The 21,971-nt window shown below is 35.0% G+C and overlaps 4 protein-coding genes and 1 long non-coding RNA gene across 9 annotated transcripts in view; 4 read left to right on the plus strand and 1 right to left on the minus strand.

The window, feature by feature from the left end:
• Positions 1–2,043, plus strand: part of LOC128859038 (1-phosphatidylinositol 4,5-bisphosphate phosphodiesterase) — a 163,199-nt gene extending 161,156 nt beyond the window's left edge. For both annotated transcript variants that reach the window (XM_054095707.1, XM_054095706.1), the window contains exon 18: positions 1,710–2,043. In XM_054095707.1, coding sequence (XP_053951682.1) covers positions 1,710–1,778 — 69 coding nt within the window. In that variant the 3' untranslated portion in view covers positions 1,779–2,043. The remainder of the gene's footprint in view (positions 1–1,709) is intronic.
• Positions 2,044–10,370: 8,327 nt separating this feature from the next.
• LOC128859040 (uncharacterized) lies at positions 10,371–14,372 on the plus strand. 4 transcript variants are annotated; one of them, XM_054095710.1, is made up of 7 exons: positions 10,371–10,714; positions 10,781–10,915; positions 11,208–11,422; positions 12,985–13,501; positions 13,619–13,701; positions 13,769–13,849; positions 13,922–14,372. In XM_054095710.1, exons 1-7 carry the CDS (start codon positions 10,417–10,419, stop codon positions 14,102–14,104), a joined length of 1,512 nt encoding a protein of 503 aa, XP_053951685.1. In that variant the 5' UTR covers positions 10,371–10,416; the 3' UTR covers positions 14,105–14,372. The 4 variants fall into 4 exon arrangements, with proteins under 4 accessions (XP_053951685.1, XP_053951683.1, XP_053951684.1 ...); XM_054095708.1 differs by having other exon boundaries at positions 10,372–10,714; positions 12,985–13,701; positions 13,922–14,371; XM_054095709.1 differs by having other exon boundaries at positions 10,373–10,632; positions 10,771–10,915; positions 12,985–13,701; positions 13,922–14,370.
• Positions 14,373–15,844: 1,472 nt separating this feature from the next.
• LOC128859043 (uncharacterized) lies at positions 15,845–19,397 on the plus strand. Its single transcript, XM_054095718.1, has 6 exons — positions 15,845–16,477; positions 16,539–16,683; positions 17,115–17,329; positions 17,406–18,125; positions 18,190–18,270; positions 18,329–19,397. The coding sequence occupies exons 1-6, from the start codon at positions 16,262–16,264 to the stop codon at positions 18,506–18,508; spliced, it is 1,557 nt and encodes a 518-aa protein (XP_053951693.1). The 5' UTR covers positions 15,845–16,261; the 3' UTR covers positions 18,509–19,397.
• LOC128859044 (uncharacterized) lies at positions 17,785–21,947 on the minus strand. Its single transcript, XR_008454098.1, has 3 exons — positions 21,857–21,947; positions 21,509–21,729; positions 17,785–17,870 (listed from the first exon to the last, which is right to left on the minus strand). It is a non-coding gene; the product is annotated as an uncharacterized LOC128859044 (long non-coding RNA).
• Positions 19,532–21,873, plus strand: LOC128859042 (uncharacterized). Its single transcript, XM_054095717.1, has 7 exons — positions 19,532–19,835; positions 19,892–20,149; positions 20,222–20,366; positions 20,435–20,649; positions 20,723–21,439; positions 21,505–21,585; positions 21,651–21,873. The coding sequence occupies exons 1-7, from the start codon at positions 19,806–19,808 to the stop codon at positions 21,822–21,824; spliced, it is 1,620 nt and encodes a 539-aa protein (XP_053951692.1). The 5' UTR covers positions 19,532–19,805; the 3' UTR covers positions 21,825–21,873.
• Positions 21,948–21,971: the final 24 nt, after the last annotated feature.

Here is a 21,971-nt window from a genome sequence, read left to right on the forward strand (position 1 = left end):
TGTAGGCAGGTATATTTTTAGCACCAAAGTCAGCTTAATGAATTTATTATTAAAACGGAGCAAAGAGCATAAAAATGTAATATTTATTTTGTTTCTGTAGCAGAATAACCATTTTGTAATATTTTTTTTTATTAAAAAAAAAAAATTTTTTAAATAACTTTGGAATATTTAAAAAAAAAAAAAATTTTTATTTAAACAAAAAATTGCAAAACTAAAGCAAATTCTTGAAAATATGGTATTATTCATTAGTTGTTTGATTTCTGTAACTTTTCGAACTCAAGAAAGATAGCATAAAAAAGCATGTATTTATTTATTACTTCTTTATTATTTTCTTTTTACTTTCAGTGCTAGCTTAGCCATAGTTGGGCATAGTGCACTAAATAAAACTGAAAAACTTAAGATTTAGTGATAATGAAACTAAAAAATGAGTGGGTAGTGCAGTTTAGTGGTAGTGCAAAATGCCCAACCCTGACACTAGCAAATACTTTTAAGCGCACTTGGAATTTGTTTTTCGTTTTTAACTTCTTGAAGTTAGTAGTAAATATTTTCTTTCTATTTTTAAGTGGTTCAAAATAAAGCGCATAATTGTACAAATGCTTATTTTGTTTAAGAGGTTAGGGGTAGTCGGAGGCCCGAAAAAATTATGATTTTCAATATTTTTTTTTTTTGCTAGTCAATTGCTTTGTTTTACAAAAATAATAGTATTAATACATCATGTTTCGAATTAACCTTAGCAAAATTAAAAAAAAAAATTAATAATAAAAAAAGTTATCGCTGTTTGTGTGCCGCCCGTTTCTCAGAAGTCCTTTGCGGTGATCGTCACAGGTCCTTGGAGATTCATCTAAAATTAATCGGACAAGAGAAATTAGTTTTATTAACAGCTAAGTTTGTGCCTGATCGAAGTTTTGTTTTTGTTTCTTCAAAATTAACAATATGGCGGAGTGCCCAAGCGCCCTTTGTTAATTGTTAAATAACTCGAAAAGTAGTTGTCAGATTCACTTCAAATTTTCACACAATATTTTTAAGATAATATACTTTAAGAAAATGCAAAAAACGAGTTGTTTGAAAATTCTGACTACTCCTAACCCCTTAGGTGCATTTCTTTGAAAAACATGTTTTTCAAATATGTTTGCTTAAGTTTACGAACTTACCTATACCGTTATGTTCAAAATACATGAATTTCAATTATGTAGCTGAAATTGTATATTTTTTTGTCTATTTTCACACATAAATTCGTTTACTTGCGTGCAGATGTAAATATTTTCCACCCATGCCAGACAACATACATGCATACGTACATAGATGCATATGTATTGTAGTTGTATATTAATATGTAAAAGTAGTTTTGAAATTGCTTTTAAGAATATGCCGCTTTTTAGTTTTGTAAGTTTTGTGTTCATTAGTCCGGTTTGAATTCACTGTTTGTATTTGTGTACGCGTAAGCGGTAAACATTGAGCCGAAATATTACTTTTACTTTCCTCATTTTTTTTTTGTTTTAAGTAAATGATTAAAAGAAAAATCTATTTTCTGTAACTGAATTACTATTTCATTTTGTAAAACACCAGTAATATAATTATGAATAAAGTGATTGCAGTCAAGTAAATGTAACTTTTGTATTTTACTGTCACTGTAACAATTTGTGTGTTGCCATTTTACTGTCAAATACTAATTTTTCATTGCATTTCTTTCTTCTTTTCCTAATGCGCAGCTGCTCGACATGTACAAAATGGAGGAGGAGGCCTACAAAATACAAGGCAAGTCAGAATTCTATGCCTAAAACTCGTCCCTTCAAGAACAAGGACCACTTTTATAACACTTGCCAAACGCTGCGAAAGGAAAAGTTGCAGAAAAGAAGCGCTTACACTGAAGTCCTCTGACAGCCGTATGTCAAATAATCGAAACAGTTACTGGAACTGGAATTCAGCTGTACTTTTACAAAAGGTCAAAATGCAATCGAATTATCAAGTATTTACTATTTATTTAATTATTTATGGCAAGAAGAAACATTAAATAAAAAAAAAAAAAAAAAAAAAAACAAGAAACGTAGTACGATAGTGTGTGTAAAACTATCCAAAGCGAATACTGAAGAAAGAATATTTATGGTAAAGTAATGTGAAATTATGTATTTATCCAAGGATTGAATATACATATAAACAAATATTTATTAACTTTAGCATTAATTGAAAAATGTTAGCATTTTTCATAAGGTTTGTTAATAAACTAAAAAGGAAGTGGAAGGAAAAAGTCAAATCGGCATGCTTTAAAAGCAGACTCTTCGCAAGAAAAAAAGAGTTAAAAATATAACACCGATTACATGTATAAGTCAACATAACCTAAAAAGATCAACTAACAGATAAATGGGTAACCATTAGATAATTAAAATTTAATGTTTGTCTTTAGTGTTCGCTAGCGAAGTTATAGAGCAGCATAAAAACTAATATGAAAACTAATACATAAAATCTGATAATACAGAAAGAGACAATTCAATAATTCATTACAACAGACCAAAAATTCGTAAAACTGTTTACTGCATTATTTACACATTTAAGGTAGAAATGCCTAAAATAATAAAACATTCTAAACAAATATAAAACTAATAGTAAAAACATAAAAATAGCAAACAGTAATTTGTATAGCAAACAGAAAATTTCTCAAAAAAATCAGAGCCCAAAGAATCATATTAACCAAGTACCAAATAGTCAGTATTCCCTACAACCAATTTAAATGAAAAACAAAAAAACAAGCAAGAAGCCAGTAACTTTAATATGTACCACAAACACACAAACTATACCAAGTAACTTGAGTTTCCGCCTCTCCACCTATTTACTTAGTATATCTACAGTATATATAAAGAATTTGAGATTTAAGCAACTACTTACATGTGTAATAATAAAATATGAAAACCCCAAACCAAAACAACCGAATGTCATAATGCAAAAACGGGGTGAAAACGAAAACGAAAACGTGCTTGTAAGGGTAATATGAAAAAGCTTGCAAAGTTGTGATGAACGAATTGGACATAAAAAGAGCTGCAACAGCTGACAGTTGATAATGAAAAAATTGCTCATCAATGGTCAAGGAAATAGTAAGCAAGTTGAGCAGTTTAAAACAGTTGCTGAGCACGAATTAACTCTAAAGCATAAGTAATAGCAGCTAAACAGCTGACTTTATCAAAAATTGTGTGCAATTCAAACGGTTGATCGCTTAGATGAGCTGAAAAGTCAACAGCTGAAACAGCAGATGCTTCTATACAGCGCCAGCAGGCCACAGCTATAGTTTAGCTGTCTGAAACAGCTGTTAGCTTACCTAGTAGATGTTTGACGTAATGCGATAAAGTTAAAATAGCTGATGGTTTAAAACGAGCTGTGGTAATAAAGTGAACCGCTGATTTTATCAACAGTTGTGTGCAATTATAACGGTTTATTTGTTTGTTAACAGTAACGGTTTATTGCTTATGGTGCTCACACTCACCAACTTAAACGTATGCCCATATCAGCTGACACGATTAAGCTAATGAGAGTCCCATGTAAATGAATTCTCACTACCTTTCCGTTCCGTAGTATCGTAGATCGTTGTTTCATATGATACGGGCGTACGATTACGGTGGTGAGTGTGAGCACCATTATAGCTCCTGGTGACGCTCAAGCATGCATGTTCTGCAGCTTATATGTGTGCGTGTCGGGTGCTTGACGCTAATATCTACAATTTTTGATTTTCATCATGCAAAAGCCGACAACAAGTATGTGTGACACGAAGCAAGTACGAGTGTCACCCGACACGCACACACATAAGCCTGCTGGACATGCATGCTTGACCGTCACCAGGGGCTATTAGAGCAACTGTTGATGACAGAAAAGTTAGCAGCTGAAACAGCAGATGCTTCTATACAGCGCTAGCAGACCAAATCTATAGTTTAGCTGTTAGTTTAGACGTTTGACGAACTGCAATAAAGTTGAAATAGCTGATGGTTTAAAACAAGTTCTGGCATGAAAAATTCAACATACAACAAACAGCTGATAGTTTAGGGCAGTTGATGACTTGAAATTCCAAATTCGCGCTAGACGGCTTTAAAAAGCGGCGCGTCCACCCGTTTTGGGTGTTTGCCCAAGCACCTGCTCCTATTTGTGGCGTGCGTCTTGTTGTTCCCCAAATGGCAGATATTTTTATTAGGAGCTTTTTTATGGCAGTGAAGCAGTTAGGCAAATGAAAATTTCTCGAGTTCAAAAAGTGGTTGACTTAAAAAAAGTTATCTAATTTAAACAGCTGATAGTTAGAATGCCTGTTCAACTCCAGTATACTCCATTAAACGGCTGATAGTTTAAAACAGGTGATGACGTAACAAATAATAAGCGCAGCATACACCTTCAGGCAGCTAACTAAAAATTTAGAATGTCTATCAACTTAAAACCAGCTGTTAATGTAGATGGAAATATAAAATTTAAAACGCTGCTAATTCCGAAGAGCTGCTTAACTCTATTGATAAAATCTGCATCTCACTCCAAACTGCTTGAACACTTTGCCAACAAGAAAGTGCTAAGAGGTTAGTTAGAAAGTTTTAAAAAATGTAAGCAATTGGTGTCGAAGTTCTGAAGCAGCTGATAGTCGGGAAAATCTGATGATCTGCCAAATGAAAGCAGTTAATAGTATGGCATAGCTGATGACCTGTAGAATTGGGCCAGCTGTTTGTCTGGAATAGAAGGCATAAAATACTAATGGTTTTATAACATAACAACATTGAGGGGAATGATGATGGCAACTCATAACTCAAACGTCAAACTAAAACAGCTGTCTTGAGCAACTGCTAGCCTATAAAATACCGACATAGCTAACAAAACTGTAATTTTCGAACAACTGGCAACCTCGAAGTAGTCATAAAGCACGAGAAGTGTTGGAAATTCAACAGCTGACAGTTTAGAGCATCTTTTCCGAATTTTTTAACATTTTTTTCTTAAGTAGTTCAATAATAATTTACAATTTCTTTAAATTCTACTATCTCTTAGTTATGCTCCACTTAACAACTGATAAGGTGTGATTGCCCTTTTCATGTATAGGCAAAGCACTTATAAAGTAATATGACGTTATATTTTTGGCTGATTACAAATGAATTGAAAGCAATTAATATCCGAATAGGCCTATTTCTATAAATCCAGAATCAGTGTTTACCAAAACGATTCCAGAAATATTGTGAAATTTTTAAGTGAAACTTAGTAAATTATAGACAGAGATTACAGAAAGTTTTTTTTTTTAATTTCCTTTTTCGAAATTAATTAATTCATCAAAAGTATTCTCTATTCATATATATTGTACTACAAATGTGGTTAAAATAAAAATAACGAATTTTCTACTTGAATTCGTGCTCGAAAAATATCGATATTTATTGTATCAATTTGGAATTGTATAGATAATATATCGTTATTAAAAATATCGACGTTGCAAGTTAATTTTTTATTGTAATTGTGTTGTAATTTATTTCGATTGTAACAAGAATGCGGAAAAAAGTGATGCAAATTAATATTTTGCGCATATTTCCTATGGTTGGTAACACGATCAACTGTTTAAATTGGTAAAGCCGCCACATCCTTCTTATTTTCAATCAAATTATTATTAGTTGTTATGGAATAAGTATACACAAAACGCTTTTCAATGTTTTAAAATATTCCAAAAATCTAGCTGAATTTATTATATTACATATAGACACTATATTATGGTAGCAAATATTTATTAATAATAATATAATTTATTGATATTTAAACTTACCATGTATTTCTAAACTCTCGAAACTTACGCTGCGTATGAACTTATGAATGGTGATTTTTATTAAATTTAATTTGACTTAAATGAAAAGATGTATAGCTGGCTTTTTCAGGTGAAATAATAAGCTAACTAATATTGTAGTAAAACAAAAAAAATTCAGCAAAACCAACAACTGAGAGTTGCTTAATTTAGTTATTAATTTAAAGTAGCAAACCAATAATTTTAATTTCCCCACAGAACTCCCTGTCGAAATGCAATTATGAATTGAAAAAAGTTTGTTTTTAATCGTATGAATTTATGTGTAGGTAAGGAATGATTTAAATTCTAATGAAATGAATGTAACAATTTGTAAGAAAGCAAAAATGAAAAAGTGTGTTTGCTGAGGATTGAAAGGAAAATTATGGAATAACGGCCTACTGAGCTCACTGAAAACATTCGTTATTAAAAAGGAAACAAAAAATACCAATACTAATTATAATAAAATCTAAGCAAAAATATATATACAATATGGTATATAAAAGTTTATCCAAAAATTAGTTTTTAAGTAGCGAAGCAACTGAAACCAAAGTAAATTTTTGAAAAAAGCAAAAATTAAATGTGATTACGATATCACTTACCAACATACATACCTACATATACATACATATATTAGCAAAAAGTATTAGTGAGTATGAATTGACTAGTTAACTAAATATTTGCAAATTAATTTCTACTTTTCTGTGCGAAATTTTTGGAAAACTCCCGTTGTTTGAGTAGCAAAAAAATGCAATGCCTAAGTTAAAAAAGCAAAGAAACAAAAAAGAAGAAAACGAAAATATACCTTCAGCTCGTTTTAGGCGTGCCTTCTGCGAGTATTTAAACTAAGAAGTAAAAAAAGTAGCGAAAATGAGTAGGAAAAGTTTAACAGCTAAATGTTGAAAAGATTTCGCGTTGCCAACGTTTAAAGTCGTCACGATCAATGTAAAAACTTTAAAGCATGTATTTTAAATTATGATAAAGTGAACTCACTTCATCCAAAACATATGTATAATTACGCTACCGTAAAATATGTGCGTAAAGCAAACAATTTTATTGAAGTGCAACTATTTATGTAAGAAAGGAAAAAGATAAAAATATATATAAAATAAATGGAAGAAAATACGAGTATCAAAACAAAAACTGCTATCTAGAATGAATATTGTTTTATTTTGATTTTCCATTCTAGGAGTTTCCACCCTGCCTAAAACAAGTTTACATAAACGCACCGTACTCCTGTAAAATTTTACTGGCCACTTTTCTATATTGAGATGGAATTACCTTTTCATGTGATATAATATTAACACCTAGAAAAGGGTTATATACAGTTAGAAGGCCGAAAAATGGCGAATTTTCCAGAACTTTTTTCTGAGGAATTTCTACACATATTATGTTTTCTTTTAACTGTATTTTAAGACTTAGTATTAGTAAAAATATTTATTTTGAAAGGAGCTGCAGCTGATCTCCGGTAACTCTTCTCAAAAAATACGTTTTGCGATGACCACTATATCGCTGAACTGGATCCTCTGAAATTAAAAAACCAAACAGATTTCATTAGAGTAATGTTAAATTTAGTAATTAATCGAATAATATTTATTGACAAAATGGCGGTTTCTAAAAGAAAAATCGATTTTTGACCGAAATTTCTGTCTAAAATTGTTTATAAAAAATATTTATCGGTAAGAAAAAATCAACGATTAGTTATTAAAAAATATATTTAAGAAGCTCGTGGTAAAATTTGAGACTAATCGGTTTAGCCATTTTCGAGTAATGTTGGTCACTGGCTTTGAATACACCATTTTGAGAAAAACGCGTTAAAAGTTTCTCTTGTACTTTCAAGCACTCTCAAACGCTTTTTCAAATTTACGTGTAACTTCGAAAATATTCACCGAAACGATATTAAATTTTCTGTGTATTTTCTTAAATATATGTATATACATTAAGAAGATAAAATAAAAAAGTCCATTTTTTGTAATATCTAACTGTATACCTATAACCCCTTAATTACCTATTTTGGTTTTCACTCGCACTTATCAAAGCAGCACTTGTAACGTATACATCGCACGGCCGGTTACTTTATACCTTGCACTTTAGAGAGTCTTATCGAGTGCTAAAATTAAGCGGAAAGATGACGAAAATATTTCGTTAAGAATTGCGAACTTTAGTCCATGTATTCCTTCGAATCAAATGGTGTCAATTATAAACCTAAAGTTAAGTTAAATGTCCTTCTAAATATTTAGTCCTCCCAACATAAAAGTAGTTTTCACTTTTCTCTGTATCAATCAGCCTGGGACTCAGATAATACTTTCCAGGCTAGGGTACTGCATTTTGGTGATGCTCGTCAAAAGACTACTTTACTTCACCTACAAGAGCGATTATTGAAAGATGATATGATTCTAATAATCTTATATAAGGTTAAGGAAGCCGCATGATAATGTTTCATCATGTATTGAAAATGAACCTCGCAATTCTGACAGAACAAATGGTTATATATATATATATAATTGGCGCGTACACCCTTTTTGGGTGGTGTGCGTCTTGATGTTGTTCCACAAATGGAGGGACCTAAAAATTTCAAGCCGACTCCGAACGGCAGATATTTTTTATGAGGAGCGTTTTCATGACAGAAATACACTCGGAGGTTTGCCATTACCTGCCAAGGGCGACCGCTATTAGAAACAACTTTTTCTTAATTTTTTGATCTTTCACCGAGATTCGAACTGACGTTTTCTCTCTGAATTCCGAATTGTAGTCACGCACCAACCCATTCGGCCACGGCGGCCGCCTAACAAATGGTTTTGCGCAAACTTTTTTTTACTGAGAACATACAAGTTTAACCCCTTGGGTACATTTGTCGCCTGAGACGCGTCATGCACTTGCTTGCCCTAGGATCGGATGACGCGTTTTATTTTTATGCATTTATTTTTGTTTTGCAATTCCAATTACTTGAAGTCATCTTAAAACTACATACTCGTTTAGTGACAAACGAAATAAATGAATTCTTGCCTAAAATCTACTGCGTTTACTTACTGCTCCAAGCAACCAAGAGTTAAGTCTGCCCCACATGCAAATATTTTCTGAAATAAATCCGTACCCAAGTGGTTAATGGAAATATTGTGTGATCCGTTACAACTACATTTTTGGTTATTGTTGTTGTAGCAGCATAAACATTCCCCACATAGTATATGTACGGGAAATACTGTTGAAGTGACAGTCCTTGGTCGGATGTAAATCCGGGGCATTCCGGGTGCGAAGAGCCAACTGCCGTGCGAGTGATACATTTTTGATCAGCTATGGTGGTGCCAGGTGTGGCGTGCGCTCTGAAGTATTCAATATTTTCATACAAAGCAAGGACAAGGATTTGAGCCACATACAAGTCAAATTAAATGTGCGAGCGGCCGATCAGGTGTAGCGTAGAATTACTGAAGATGAGATGTGAAATACTATCGAACAATGTGGTCGACGCATTGAAGTTCGCGAAGAAGAAGCTAAAATCATTTGGGAGTGAACATACAAAAGTTATCGCAAAATGCTCAAGAATAATAGAAAGAAGATTGCGCCCATCAGAGAGTACCAACCATTTGATCTTCGCAATAAATTTAGCGCTTTTTTATACCGAAAATGCGAAAATTTTGAAGTTTCGTGTTTGTTTCTTTTTTTTTAATTTAAAGCTACCGAAGCTTTAAGTTAAAAAAAAGCTTTATTATTATACAAAAGAAGGTTAAAAAAGGTCACTCTGAGAAGATTTTAGTGCTAATGAAAATTTGTTGATTTTATAAAATTTGATATTTTGCTCCTTTTAAGGTTATGCAAGAGTATTAAATGCCCCTCTCTCAACTCTTCGAAAGATTGAAAACCTTTTTACACATTTTAAAAAGCGTTTGAACTTTCTGAATGCGGATTAAAACCATAGAGGTGTAATCGTTTCTTCCGGCCATCAATCCTTAGTGGGGCATAGGGCATTAAGCAAAAAAATACCAGAAAATACTAAAGAAATCATAATGACATTTTTATAAAAATATTACCTTATCTAGTTACATAACCTCAAATATGTATAGCAAAAAAAGTCGTTCCCTTAACAAAAGAGTTTCGTTTAACAAAAAAAAACTTATAAATTAAATTATACATAACCATAACACATTTATTTAAAAAAACGCAGATTCTAAAGACAATTTGTCACGCATAAAAAGTTCTTTAAGGGATTCAATAAAAATTTGGTGTTTTATTTTCTTTAAATGGGCATTTTAGTGCGTTTTTATATCCAAAGCTAGGCAACACTGCAGTAGCGAGAGAGAGATTTGACTGCCGAAGGCAGAAGAACACCAGCAATACCTTCAATCGCGGGTAATGCCACCAGATGTTAAAAAAAAGTAAAGCTAAATAAAACTGAGTGAATTATTTAAATAATTATTAAAAAATGTATATTTTACAAAATTTTAAACATTACATTTTAATTAGAACAGGCCAGAAAAATGTCATGAAGAAAAAAGTAAAACTCCGAGACTAAATAACAAAAAAAATGCTAAATCAAGTTACGAAAATGGTAATCTGACCATACGGGAGCTAAAATCACGTAATTCGTTGTCAAAATCGCTGAGAGTCAAGTAACGAGACTACGATAGTCACCATCTCAGTAACTTTCCATCATGCAAAATGCATGCACTTTCAAGAATCTATTTTTGCATTCGAATAATGACATTGAGGCAGCATTAAATCAAGTATGGCCCAAACGAGATTCTGTTGTAGAACTAAGTGCATTTGGGAAGGAATTACTGCAAAAATGTGCAACGGTGCCTATACCTGAAGCGAGCGAAATTCGCATCGAAAATTTCATAAAGGCATCGTCAGAGTTTCCACTGAAGGTATGTGGGTGGGTGTGTGTATGTGCATGTGCGCTTTTGTATGCAGGCAGTAATCAAATTGCGACTTTGCTTTTAGCAACAGGTTAGTAAGCAACTGATATTTATTATTTTTTTTTTTTTTTGATAATTTTTATGCAGTTCGGCACAGATACATGCCGAGTGATGAGTCAGCCTAAGGAACGTTATACAGAGATTGCTAAACAAATCGCGTCTGCCTATCCGGTAATTCACGAACGTGTGTTGGGATTGTATCTGGCATTCTTGGAGCACAAATGCAAATATGGTATGTGTAACTCTCTCATAAGCTGTATAAAAAATGTAAGGGATTATCTATCATCTATTAATATCTCATAGCAAAATTAAAGTCTTGGAACCATTCTTCTCGAATTAATATAGACCTTCAGTTCGAAGTACATACCTATTACTAATATCTTCTTATAAACACATGAATAACAACGACTTTACCTGGACTTACTGTTACAACATCAACAATAATTTGACGCTTGATGGCTTATCACAGTGCCATTGAAATGACATATTTTTAGTAACACGAATTTTCCAACGTTCTCCTTCAGGTAGCAATATTGAACGCGCTTTATATGATGGCATGACGTTAAAAGCTTTGGTACAACGATTGCTGGAGAAGCGCTGTGTCTCGTTTGTGGGTCCCTTGGACCATTATTTGTTAATTAATGGTAAAACAGGCTTAGGAAAGTTTTATGAAGTCGGTACTGTCGATGAAGAATCGCCACTAATACTAAAAGATGTGCTCAGCTATGACGAAATGAAGGTAAATAAAGTTGGTTGTTAATTTTTCTAAAAACAAAATTGCACAATATTTCAAAAACTTGAATTTAAAATGTATGCAACTAGCCTATGATTCAAGTATTATTATTCAACAATTTATCAAGCTGCCAGACTAGAGCAGTATTTTCCAAGCGAAAGTTTTTGCTGTGGGGAAAGTCGCGGAGCTAGCCTACACAAAAATAAGAAAGAACTCAATAATTAATATATACGTCGACAATGAAGCAGCCATAAAAGCAATAAGCTCATATTGTATTAAGTCCAAAAATGTTGAACGGAGCAGGGAGACCATAGAAAAGCTAGCCGCAAAGAGAAGGCTACATATCTATTGGGTACCTGGTCACAAAGGCATTATGGGAAACGAAATAGCAGAAGTGCTGTTATTGAACAAAAGAACGGCATACTAAAATCGCTAAATATGGACGCGCTCTTACTTACGCTCTCGCGAAAAGACTGCAGAATTATCATACAGAGTTTGATTGAAAAGTAATGAGCCTTATTTTTTTTCAAGCAGTTTTATTAAACCTTTTGGCTTATACAACTAGTATTCTTCAAAATAGGACCCTTGAGCGTCAATACATCGCTGGTAGCGGTCCTTCCACTGCAGGAAACATTTTTTAAACTCATCCACCGGAACCGCGTTCAATTCGGCTGTAACAGTTTCTTGGATCGCCTCGATGGAGTCGAAACGCTTCCCCTTCAGCTTTCTTTTCAGGCGCGGGAACAAGAAGAAGTCCGGAGGCGACAGGTCTGGGCTGTAGGGAGGGAGGGGAAGCACCGGAACCCCCATCTTGGCCAATGCAGAGGTGCAGAGGAAGACGGTGTGCGCCGGCGCATTGTCATAATGAAGGGTCCAATTGTTGACGAGTTCGGGCCGAACCCGGGTGACGCAGTTTTTCAGCCGAAGGAGCACTTCTTTGTAAAATGCCGTGTTTACAGTGCTTCCTGGAAGTACAAACTGTTTAGCTTTACGCAAAATTTGAACGAGTAACCTTGCTCCAACGATCGCTGTATTTTCGCCACTGCAAAATCCTAACACTCTTTTAAAACAGCATTCACGTGCGGAGCGATGTTGACTGCACCGCTGTTGCCAGCGAACTGGGACCGGTTTCTAGTGGAAGGGAAGGGTCCAACGATCATTTTCCGATTCGGTTGATCGCTTGGCAGACGCTCCGCGCGGGAAGGCTCATTACTTTTCAATCAGGTCATAATCTATATTATTAGCTGCAAGATAGGGATTGCTAACACGGACAAATGCGGGAAATGCAGGGAGGATGTTGAGGAAACTTTAGAACACCTTCTGTGCGTTTGTCCGACATTATTAAATGCCTGGGAAGCCCACTGTTTGAGGGTCTGGAGGACGTCTCAAAAGCGGATTTCCCAGCTCTTCTTAGATTCGCTAAAAGCGTAGATATTCTACATGATGTCTACTTGCTGTATTCATAGAGGTCGCTCTGGTATCGCTAGGGACCAAAAGGTCTATGGCTTAATGCCAACCAGGCTAACCTAACCTATTCTAATTCTCATTTTTTACTTTTCACTGTGCAGCTTTCCGCCTTTCTATCCATTTCATCGTACACCGAATTCCTAAACGATGGCAATCGTAAAAATGCTGGCGTTTTTGAGACGGATAAATCGAAAATCGAACGCGAAGGCGTCATTATTGGCATAATCGGTGCACGCTTCCAAGCACGCGAGGCAATGGACTGGCAAGATATTATTATCACCCGGGAACAGAATAAGAAAGAACGCGGTTATGGTTATGCGATGCAGGCTGCCAAAAACACAACAAATCCCCTTGTGGGTTATCGCCGCATCTGGACCAGCTTCTATGAGCAGCAAGATGTTTTATATGAAAATGTGAATACACAGAACACACCACGTTTCTACCACATTCCACATACTAAATTCATTTTCGATAACGCAATGATGAAGAAGCGGAATGCCATATCTTTCGATACACTTTTGTTGGAGGCAAATGCTCGTGGCAATATCGCTGGCAAAAAAGTGTACCTGCATGTGGTGGGCATTGGTCTAGGAGCTTGGCGAGCTGTTGAGCATCAGGGTAAAATATTTTTAGAAACCTTTGGTGAACGCTTACAAGAACTGCTGCCATGCTTGCCTCATATTTCTGTTGTACACTTTTCATATTTTGGCATGTCCTCTTGGGCTAATCTTGAAGATGGTGGTGTCATTGCATCGGAAACACATCCTGATGGCGGCATTAAAACATTTCTGAGTAATCGAAATCCTGCGCAGAAATTGGTGAGTTAGTGAAGAGCGAATGCATAGGGCTGCTTAAGACTTTTGTGTTATTATATATGCATTTCAGGCACCTGAATTCGAAAATATGCTTGTTGTGGAATCGTATGCTTGGGATGGCAATGCTTTGCCAGGCAATGAATTTTGGCATGTGAGTGTAGTCATTTTTATTTGCGGTTAGTGATATTTTAATTTGCATTTACATTTATATAATCACTTTTAGGGCTCCCTCACATCTTCCAGTGATCCTGCAGCAGCCTGCAGCACGCTCATCACTGAGCTACACAACCCACATATAAATACAAAAATGGTTAATGGCGCAAATTTGCATGTGGCATCAGATCGTTATGGCGTTTTGCATATTTCGGAGTATGCAAAGAAAGTTTTTATGGAGAAACTTGAATAAGCGAGTCACATTGTGAGCAGCATTATTACTGACAATAAAAACTTACAATTATTCTTCGCATAACTTAATGTTATTGAGTGCTTATATTTATAAAATATTGTATATATTTGTTTGCACGTGTGGATATCTTACCAAAAGTATTAATTACGTAAAAAATATTGTAAATGAACATAGTATGCATATGAATGTATTTATTATATTGAGGCGTATATTGTTTTATAAAAATAAAGAATTGAAAGCACTGCTTCCTCTGATGTTGTGGTGATGAAAATTGAGGGCTTTTTGAGCTTGAACAGGTAGTCGAGACCCGAAAAATTTATGGTTTTCAATATTTTTTTTTTTTGCTAGTCAATTACTTTATTTTACAAAAATAAAAACATAGTATTAATAAATCATATTTCGACTTGACTTAAGCAAAATTAAAAAAAAATAACAATTGCAAAAGTTATTGCTGCTTGTGTGGATCCCATTTCTCCAGAAGTCCCTTGCGGTGAACATCATAAGTCGTAGGAGATTCATCTAAAATCAATCGGGCAAGAGAAATAAGTTTTATTAATAGATAATTTTGTCCCTGATCGAAGATCTTTTTTCAAAATTAACAATATGGCGACCTAAGGAAATATTTTTCAGATTTTCGAGAAAACAACCGACAATTAATTGTTTAAAAAAACCGAGATTTTAAAAAAAAGCCTTCATTAGGCACGAGTTTTCTATATTTTTCAAAAGCAGTATAAATTTTATTGAAATCTGCCAAGCGGTTTTGAAAAAAAACGCATATAAGTTTTGCTGGAACGCAATGGAGTGCCCGAGCGCCGTTGTTAATTGTTTAATAGCTCGAAAAGTAGTTGTCGGATTCACTTCAAATTTTCACACAATATTTCTAAGATATTATACTTTAAGAAAATGCAAAAAACAATCCACTTTTTTGAAAATTCTGAATACTTCTAATTACTTAAGAATTTAATTAAATAGTTTCATTTTACAATTAATGCGGTTCTATATATTTTTTGTATTTTCGCAATAGCTACGAAACCTTAAATAGAGTTGGCTTGGATTAGTTTGTTGTAAGTCAAGTTGTCTAATCAAGAAACACAGTGGGAGATCACTACTTAAAGCTGTTAATTTGTGAATCGCTACGTACTATCAAAGTAATTCCGCTGACAGCTAAAATCCATTCTTGGTAACCCGAGATGTTCTCACATAGCACAACTTTGCGATATTGCAGTTTTCAGTACTCATCCAGCGGTGTTTGAACTGGTCTGAAGTCAATCGGTCCAACCGTCGTTCATAGGTTGCAAAATATACCCTCTCACGGTCTTTGTACAAAGATAACACAACGAGTATATGCTGCCAGTTCATCAGATCTACAATATCCACTTAAGTATGCATAAATGAATCTATTATATTACTATCGCCCAATTTAAAATCGATAGAAAGTTCGGCCACCCAACTTCAGCGTTCCACCCCACTTCAAACCATTTGTGAATAATTTGCCTGCACTGTTAAGTGAGGAGAGTGTCAAAGGACATTGATGTGTCTCTAAGTTACGGAAGGAGGTAAGTCCAAAACAGAGAACATGAAAAATTTCTAAAACATATACAAAAATAATTTGATAATAAACTTGCATCGGAAGTCGTTTGAAAAATGAACATAAACGGTCAAGCAAAACCATTTAGTTGGCAAGGCGATATGTGAGCCATCAGCTGTTTTAACAAAGTACACAGTCCAAAAGTTGTTTACATTTTGGTCCACCACCCACCCACTATGCTTTATTTACAAATATTTCAGTGAGAAATCCTACTCGGTGAAATAATAGATAAAAATAGCTACCATTATTTCCAGTTAAGAAAAGGATGCGTAGTTGCCTAAGTTTATATGTACTTCGGTAATATAATAATAATAGGAAGAAAGAGCTTCGATCTACAATATCTACTTAAGGGAATTAACATGATACTGCATAACATATTGGACTGTATGTGGAAATATAGTGTGTGTGTACGCATACTCATTTGCTGATCTGTAAGAAAATGCATGCAACACTCAGCATTGCTCCATATGGAAAAGCTTCCACTGAAGTTAATGGCTGTTACGCAGTTTGTTGATACGGTGTAAAAAAAATTTAACTAATTTTGTCAAAAAACCGTGCATCACTCAACAATGTTTTTAAATATAATCAAAAAATTGTTCAAATCAAGCGAAAGGAATTTTGACGATGACGCATTGAATGAGTTTTGGCCGACAGTCGATGGAGGTTTTCCGTTAACTGAATTTGGCAGGAAATTGTTGCAGAAATGCACTCAAGTGCAAAAACCTGAAGCAAGCGCAGTTGACATAGACAGTTTCATGGATCAATCATTGAGCTTCCCACTGAAGGTGTGTGGGTGTGGTACTGATAAGTGTGGTAGATATTTATTGAATTTTGCATTCTCTACAGTTTGGCAGGGATACTTGCCGTGTGATGAGTCAGCCTAAGGAACGTTTTGCAGCAATCGAAAGACAAATCGCTTCTGCCTATCCAGTAATACATGAACGTGTTTTGGGATTGTATTTGGCTTTCTTGGAACACAAATGCAATTATGGTGCGTAGTATTCACATTCGCTATGAATTTAGCAACCTGGAGAAAGAGTTTCTAACAAAAGTTAACAAAAATATATTTAGATTTTTCATAAGGGAACCGGAACTTCACAAAATTCATCATTATCTGAACGCTACAGGTATTTCTAGGTACAGGATGTAACAAGAAATTATATGCATCAAACACTCTTTAGTAGTGGTTGTTCATTTGTGTCCATCTCAAAAATTGAATTTATTCAACGTAACGGTTCACTCACAAGTAACTTAATTACACATCTTCAATATTCAGTTTTCAACTTTTGATTTCAATGAACAACAGAAACATGCTAAATTTGTATTAATTTTATAAAAAAGAACTTGGCTTTTCTTTGACCTTACAAAATTCTCAATATCTCGTCTCCCTTAAAAAATACATTCGTCATATTTATTTTGCAGGCAACGATCTAGAACACGCCGTTTATGTTGGCATGACCCTCACAGGTCTCGTACAGCGATTACTAGAGAAACGTTGTGTCGCCTTTGTGGGTCCACTCGATGAATATCTGCTTTTAAAGGGCAGGAAGACAATGGCAAATTTTTTCGATGTAGGCACAGAAGATGAGAAGGCGCCATTAATTTTGAAAGATGTATTGAGCTATGACGAGATCAAGGTAATCAAATTATATCCATTTTAATAGCATTAAAAATGTAAATATTTAAAAACTTAACTGCATTTCTTTTTATCAGCTCTCTGCCTTTCTTTCGGTGTCATCACACACGGAGTTTCTCAACAACGGTAGGCGTTTTAACTGTGGCATCATTGAGGAGGATAAAACAAAAATCGAGACTACTGGCGTTATAATCGGCATTATCGGTGGCCGCTTCGAGGCGGAAGACGTAATGGAGTGGCAAGATATAATGATTACGCCAATGCAAAATACAAAAGCGCGCGGCTATGGTTACAACGCCAAAACCGCAAAGAAGGCCAACAAACGCAGCGTGGACTATCGTCAATTATGGACGCGTTTTTATGAAGAACAGGATTTAGTTTATGATAAAGTAGAAAATATCGTGTCACCTCGTTTCTTTAAAGACGAACGCACACGTTTCATTTTCGACAATTTGGTGATGAAGAAACGCTACGCCATCACTTTCGATACACTGCTGCTGGAGGCAGATGCGCGAGGAACTGCCGCTGAGAAACAAGTATACCTGCATGTAGTCGGTATTGGATTAGGTGCTTGGCGTGCAGTAAAACATCAAGATAAAATATTTTTGAAAACATTTAGTGAACGCTTGCAGGCACTTTTGCTGCATCTGACACATATTTCGGTGGTGCACTTCTCGAATTTCAGACCTTCGTCTGCGGAGCATCATCTCAGAGATGGTGGATTGTTTGAAGCGGAAACACACCCTAACGGTGGTATCAAAACGTTCATACATGATCGTTACGCAGCGGAAAAATTGGTAATTTATTTCTGAAGATTTTAAGTTTTCTTCTATAACTTGCAACTGCCACAAATTGTAATAGGCACCGGAGTATGAAAGAATGCTAATAGTCGAGTCGTACGCCTGGGATGCAAATGCCTTGCCAGGCAATGAATTTTGGAAGGTGTGTTAAAATTATGCAGTTTTATGTAATTTCAATGTTAACTGCTTTTTACCCCTAGGGCTGGCTTACAAGTTCCGGTGACCCTGCCGCCGCTTGCAGCACGCTCATCGCTGAACTGCATAATCCTCACATCAATACAAAAATGGTGAATGGCGAAAATTTGCATATAGCTTCAGGCAGATTTGGTATATTACATATTGCTGAGTATTCCAAAAAAATTTTAGAGCAAAAGGCTTAGAGAATGAATGTCTCGCTATTAGTTATATTAGTGCGGTTTCTGTAAATTTAAGTTGTGTATGTTAATATGTTAACCTGTGTATATTAAGTTGTGCTAATGTATAGATATAAATTAAAATAAAAAATTGATATGTAGTCTTTTAGCATAACTGTAAACCGGATAATAAAAATAGCGTATTTGAAGGCTTCCGGCTTTTGAACAGCCTACCACGTTTTAAAAGTAGTTGGCAAGGCATATCATCAGCAGTTGCGTATCTGGCAAATTATGATTTATTTCCTTTTGTGAATTTCAACAGTTACCAAATTACTTTTACGATACCTAATAGTTTTAATAACTTTTACGGTGAAATAAATAATAGAATTGTTAAAATAATTGTGAAGCCAACATCGCCACGTTGCAGGCCCAACGAGACGGGGGGGATCGGGTACTTTTTCCCCCGGACCCGGAGTTTTCAGAGGGGCCCGGACTCGAGGGTAATGCCAAGAAATTTCCTGCTTGAAAAAATATAGTAAATAATACTTCTACCAGAGTTCCGTCACAGACTTTTTTTGGTGTCACCATATCGAATGTTATGATCACGATTACGAAGAATAAATATAATATGGTGATACAAAAGTGTATATTATTGAGCTCTTATTAAAATGGAACATTTTATGCTACTGATTTATAAGGTTTATCAAGGATCAAAGACTACCATCGTTCTTGTTCAACTCAGAGTCGAGTAACAGGATTGACAACTTTGTATTTGGAATCTGAGTTAGCAAGGAAACTCGACTTCGATGATATTATAAGAGCTTTTGCCTCAGCTAAAGCAAGAAAAGCAAAATTCTAAGCATCGTGGCAGTCATTTTCAAATATTTGTAAGGCTCACAAAATGAATAAAAAATTTTAACTTTTTTCAGCTGCGTTTTTTATTTCAGATCTGCTGAAGAGTTTTCTAAAATTCATTTTAATCAATATTTCATAATTAATTCTATTAAAAATTGTTTCAATGAGTTTTTCAATGTTAAATTTTATATCACTATAAATAATACGCATTTTGATAAATAAAAAAAAATTGAAGGGGCGCGCATCTCAAGTTTCCCCCGGGGCCCGAATACTCTCTCCACGGCCCTGCTACGTTGACATGAAATTAAATGTATTCACGCTACTAGAGCTCCTTCTCTCATGCTGAGTGTACGTGAGTGAAATATTTTTCTCGCAGTGCTCAGGTCAAGTAATTAAAAAAGAGGAATTAACAAGAATTACGTGTACTTAAACAAACCCGTTGTGAAATGCGAGAAAGCAATAAATTGCAATGTTAGAGTATGGCAAATCTTTATTTAAGGTGGGAAGTGTATGAAGTAAGTACAAACGTATTTTTTAACTATCTTCTATAAGTAGAAGGCCCGAAATAATAAAACAGAAATAATGTGGGCAGCCACTAAATCGTTTCTTTGGCGTATAATTGCACCTGAGGATGGCAAAGCAGCAGTGCTTGGTGTAGAGTGTAATACAATATGGCCAAAAGATAATACAGCTGTGAGACTGACTGAATTTGGCAAGCAAATACTACAAAATTGCACAAAAGTGCATAAGCCAAACGCGAGTCAAATTGACATTGAACGATTTATGGAGAATTCAGCCGGTTTTCCTTTGGAGGTTTGTGTGATTAATTAATAGTTGCTTAATTTAAGTACTCAAAGAGTAAACATTCATCTCTTACCCTCAAAGTTTGGCACCAACACATGTCGTGTGATGAGTCAACCCGTGGAACGTTATCCAGCAATCACGAAACAAATCGCTTCTGCCTACCCCTTAATACATGAACGTGTTTTGTACTTATATCTAGCATTCCTGGAATACAAATGCAAATATGGTATGCACTAAATTATTTAAAAATTTAAAATTTTCATTTAAACCCAGAAACCGCACTTTTATCGGCAGGCAATGACATTGAACGTGAAATTTATACAGACATGACAGTTACCTCATTCGTGCAAAGATTACTGGAGAAACGTTGTGCATCTTTTTATGGTTGCATAGATAAATACTTACTGGTCACTGGAGAAAGGGGTTATGGGGGATTTTGTGAAATCGGCACCAGTGGCGAAAAAGCGCCAATGCAGCTAAAAGATGTGTTGAGTTATGATGAAATTAAGGTATGAAAAATACCAACAAATAAGTAATTAGTTTGAATTGCAAATTGTATGATATTATTGGTATCTTCATCAGCTCACCGCCTTTCTATCGGTGTCTTCACATAGTGAATTCATCAATGATGGTAATCGTTATAATGAGGGCGTTATTGAAGTAGATAAGTCCAAAATTGAACAAGAAGGTGTAGTTATTGGCCTAATAGGGGGTCGCTTCCAGGTAGAGGATGCTATGGAGTGGCAAGATATAATGATTACTGCCACACAGAATACTAAAGCAAATGGCTATGGCTACACGGCCCTGGAAGTAGAGCAAACAGACAGGAGCTTTGTCAACTACAGACAATTGTGGACACAATTTTATGAAGAACAAGATTTAATCTATGAAAAAGTTAAAGCACTGACTTCAAAACGCTTCTATAAAAGGCCTGATTCTAGGTACATTTTCGACAATTTAATGATGAAGAAACGCTATGCGATATCTTTTGATACACTGCTACTGGAAGCAGAAGCACGAGGTGCTGCTATTAGCAAGCAAATGTATATACACGTGGTAGGCATAGGCTTGGGTTCATGGAGAGCGGTGCCGCAGCAGGAAAAAATATTTTTACAGACTTTTGGCGAGCGCTTACAAGCGCTACTACCTCATTTAACACACATTTCTGTTGTGCACTTTTCATATTTTGTTATGTCCGCATGGGCAAATCTGCAGGATGGTGGGTTCATTGCATCGGAGACGCACCCGGAGAATGGCATTCGAATATTTATGCACAATCGCAATCCCTCACAGAAACTGGTAAATTCCTATTTTGATATATATCATACAAGAGTATGATCTAAAAAAATATTTTCATTAATTAGGCACCTGAATTTGAAAATATGATGATAGTGGAGTCATATGCCTGGGCTGGTAACGCTTTGCCCGGGAACGATTTTTGGCTTGTAAATCAAAATGATTATTTGTACATTGTATTATATAAATTTATGCACTATTTTTTATTTTTAAGGGCGCTCTTTCCTCTTCCGGTGATCCTGCCGCCGCTTGCAGCACGCTGATCTCTGAGTTGCACAATCCGCACATCAACACTGAAATGGTTAACGGTGAAAATTTACATATCGCTTCGAATCGCTATGGCGTTTTGCATATAGCAGAATATTCAAAGAAAATTTTAGAACAGTAAATAGTACAAATATTTTTAATAAAATTACTTACATATTTCAAACACACAAAACTTAGTGCATATACCGTGTGATAAATTCTTTTTCCCCTAAATGTTGGTGCTTTTTGAAACCTAAAGTTCACAACATTGGGTAACCGCCTTGGTGTC

Source organism: Anastrepha ludens, chromosome 3, assembly GCF_028408465.1.
Source record: "Anastrepha ludens isolate Willacy chromosome 3, idAnaLude1.1, whole genome shotgun sequence".
Taxonomy (NCBI): Eukaryota; Metazoa; Arthropoda; class Insecta; order Diptera; family Tephritidae; genus Anastrepha; species Anastrepha ludens.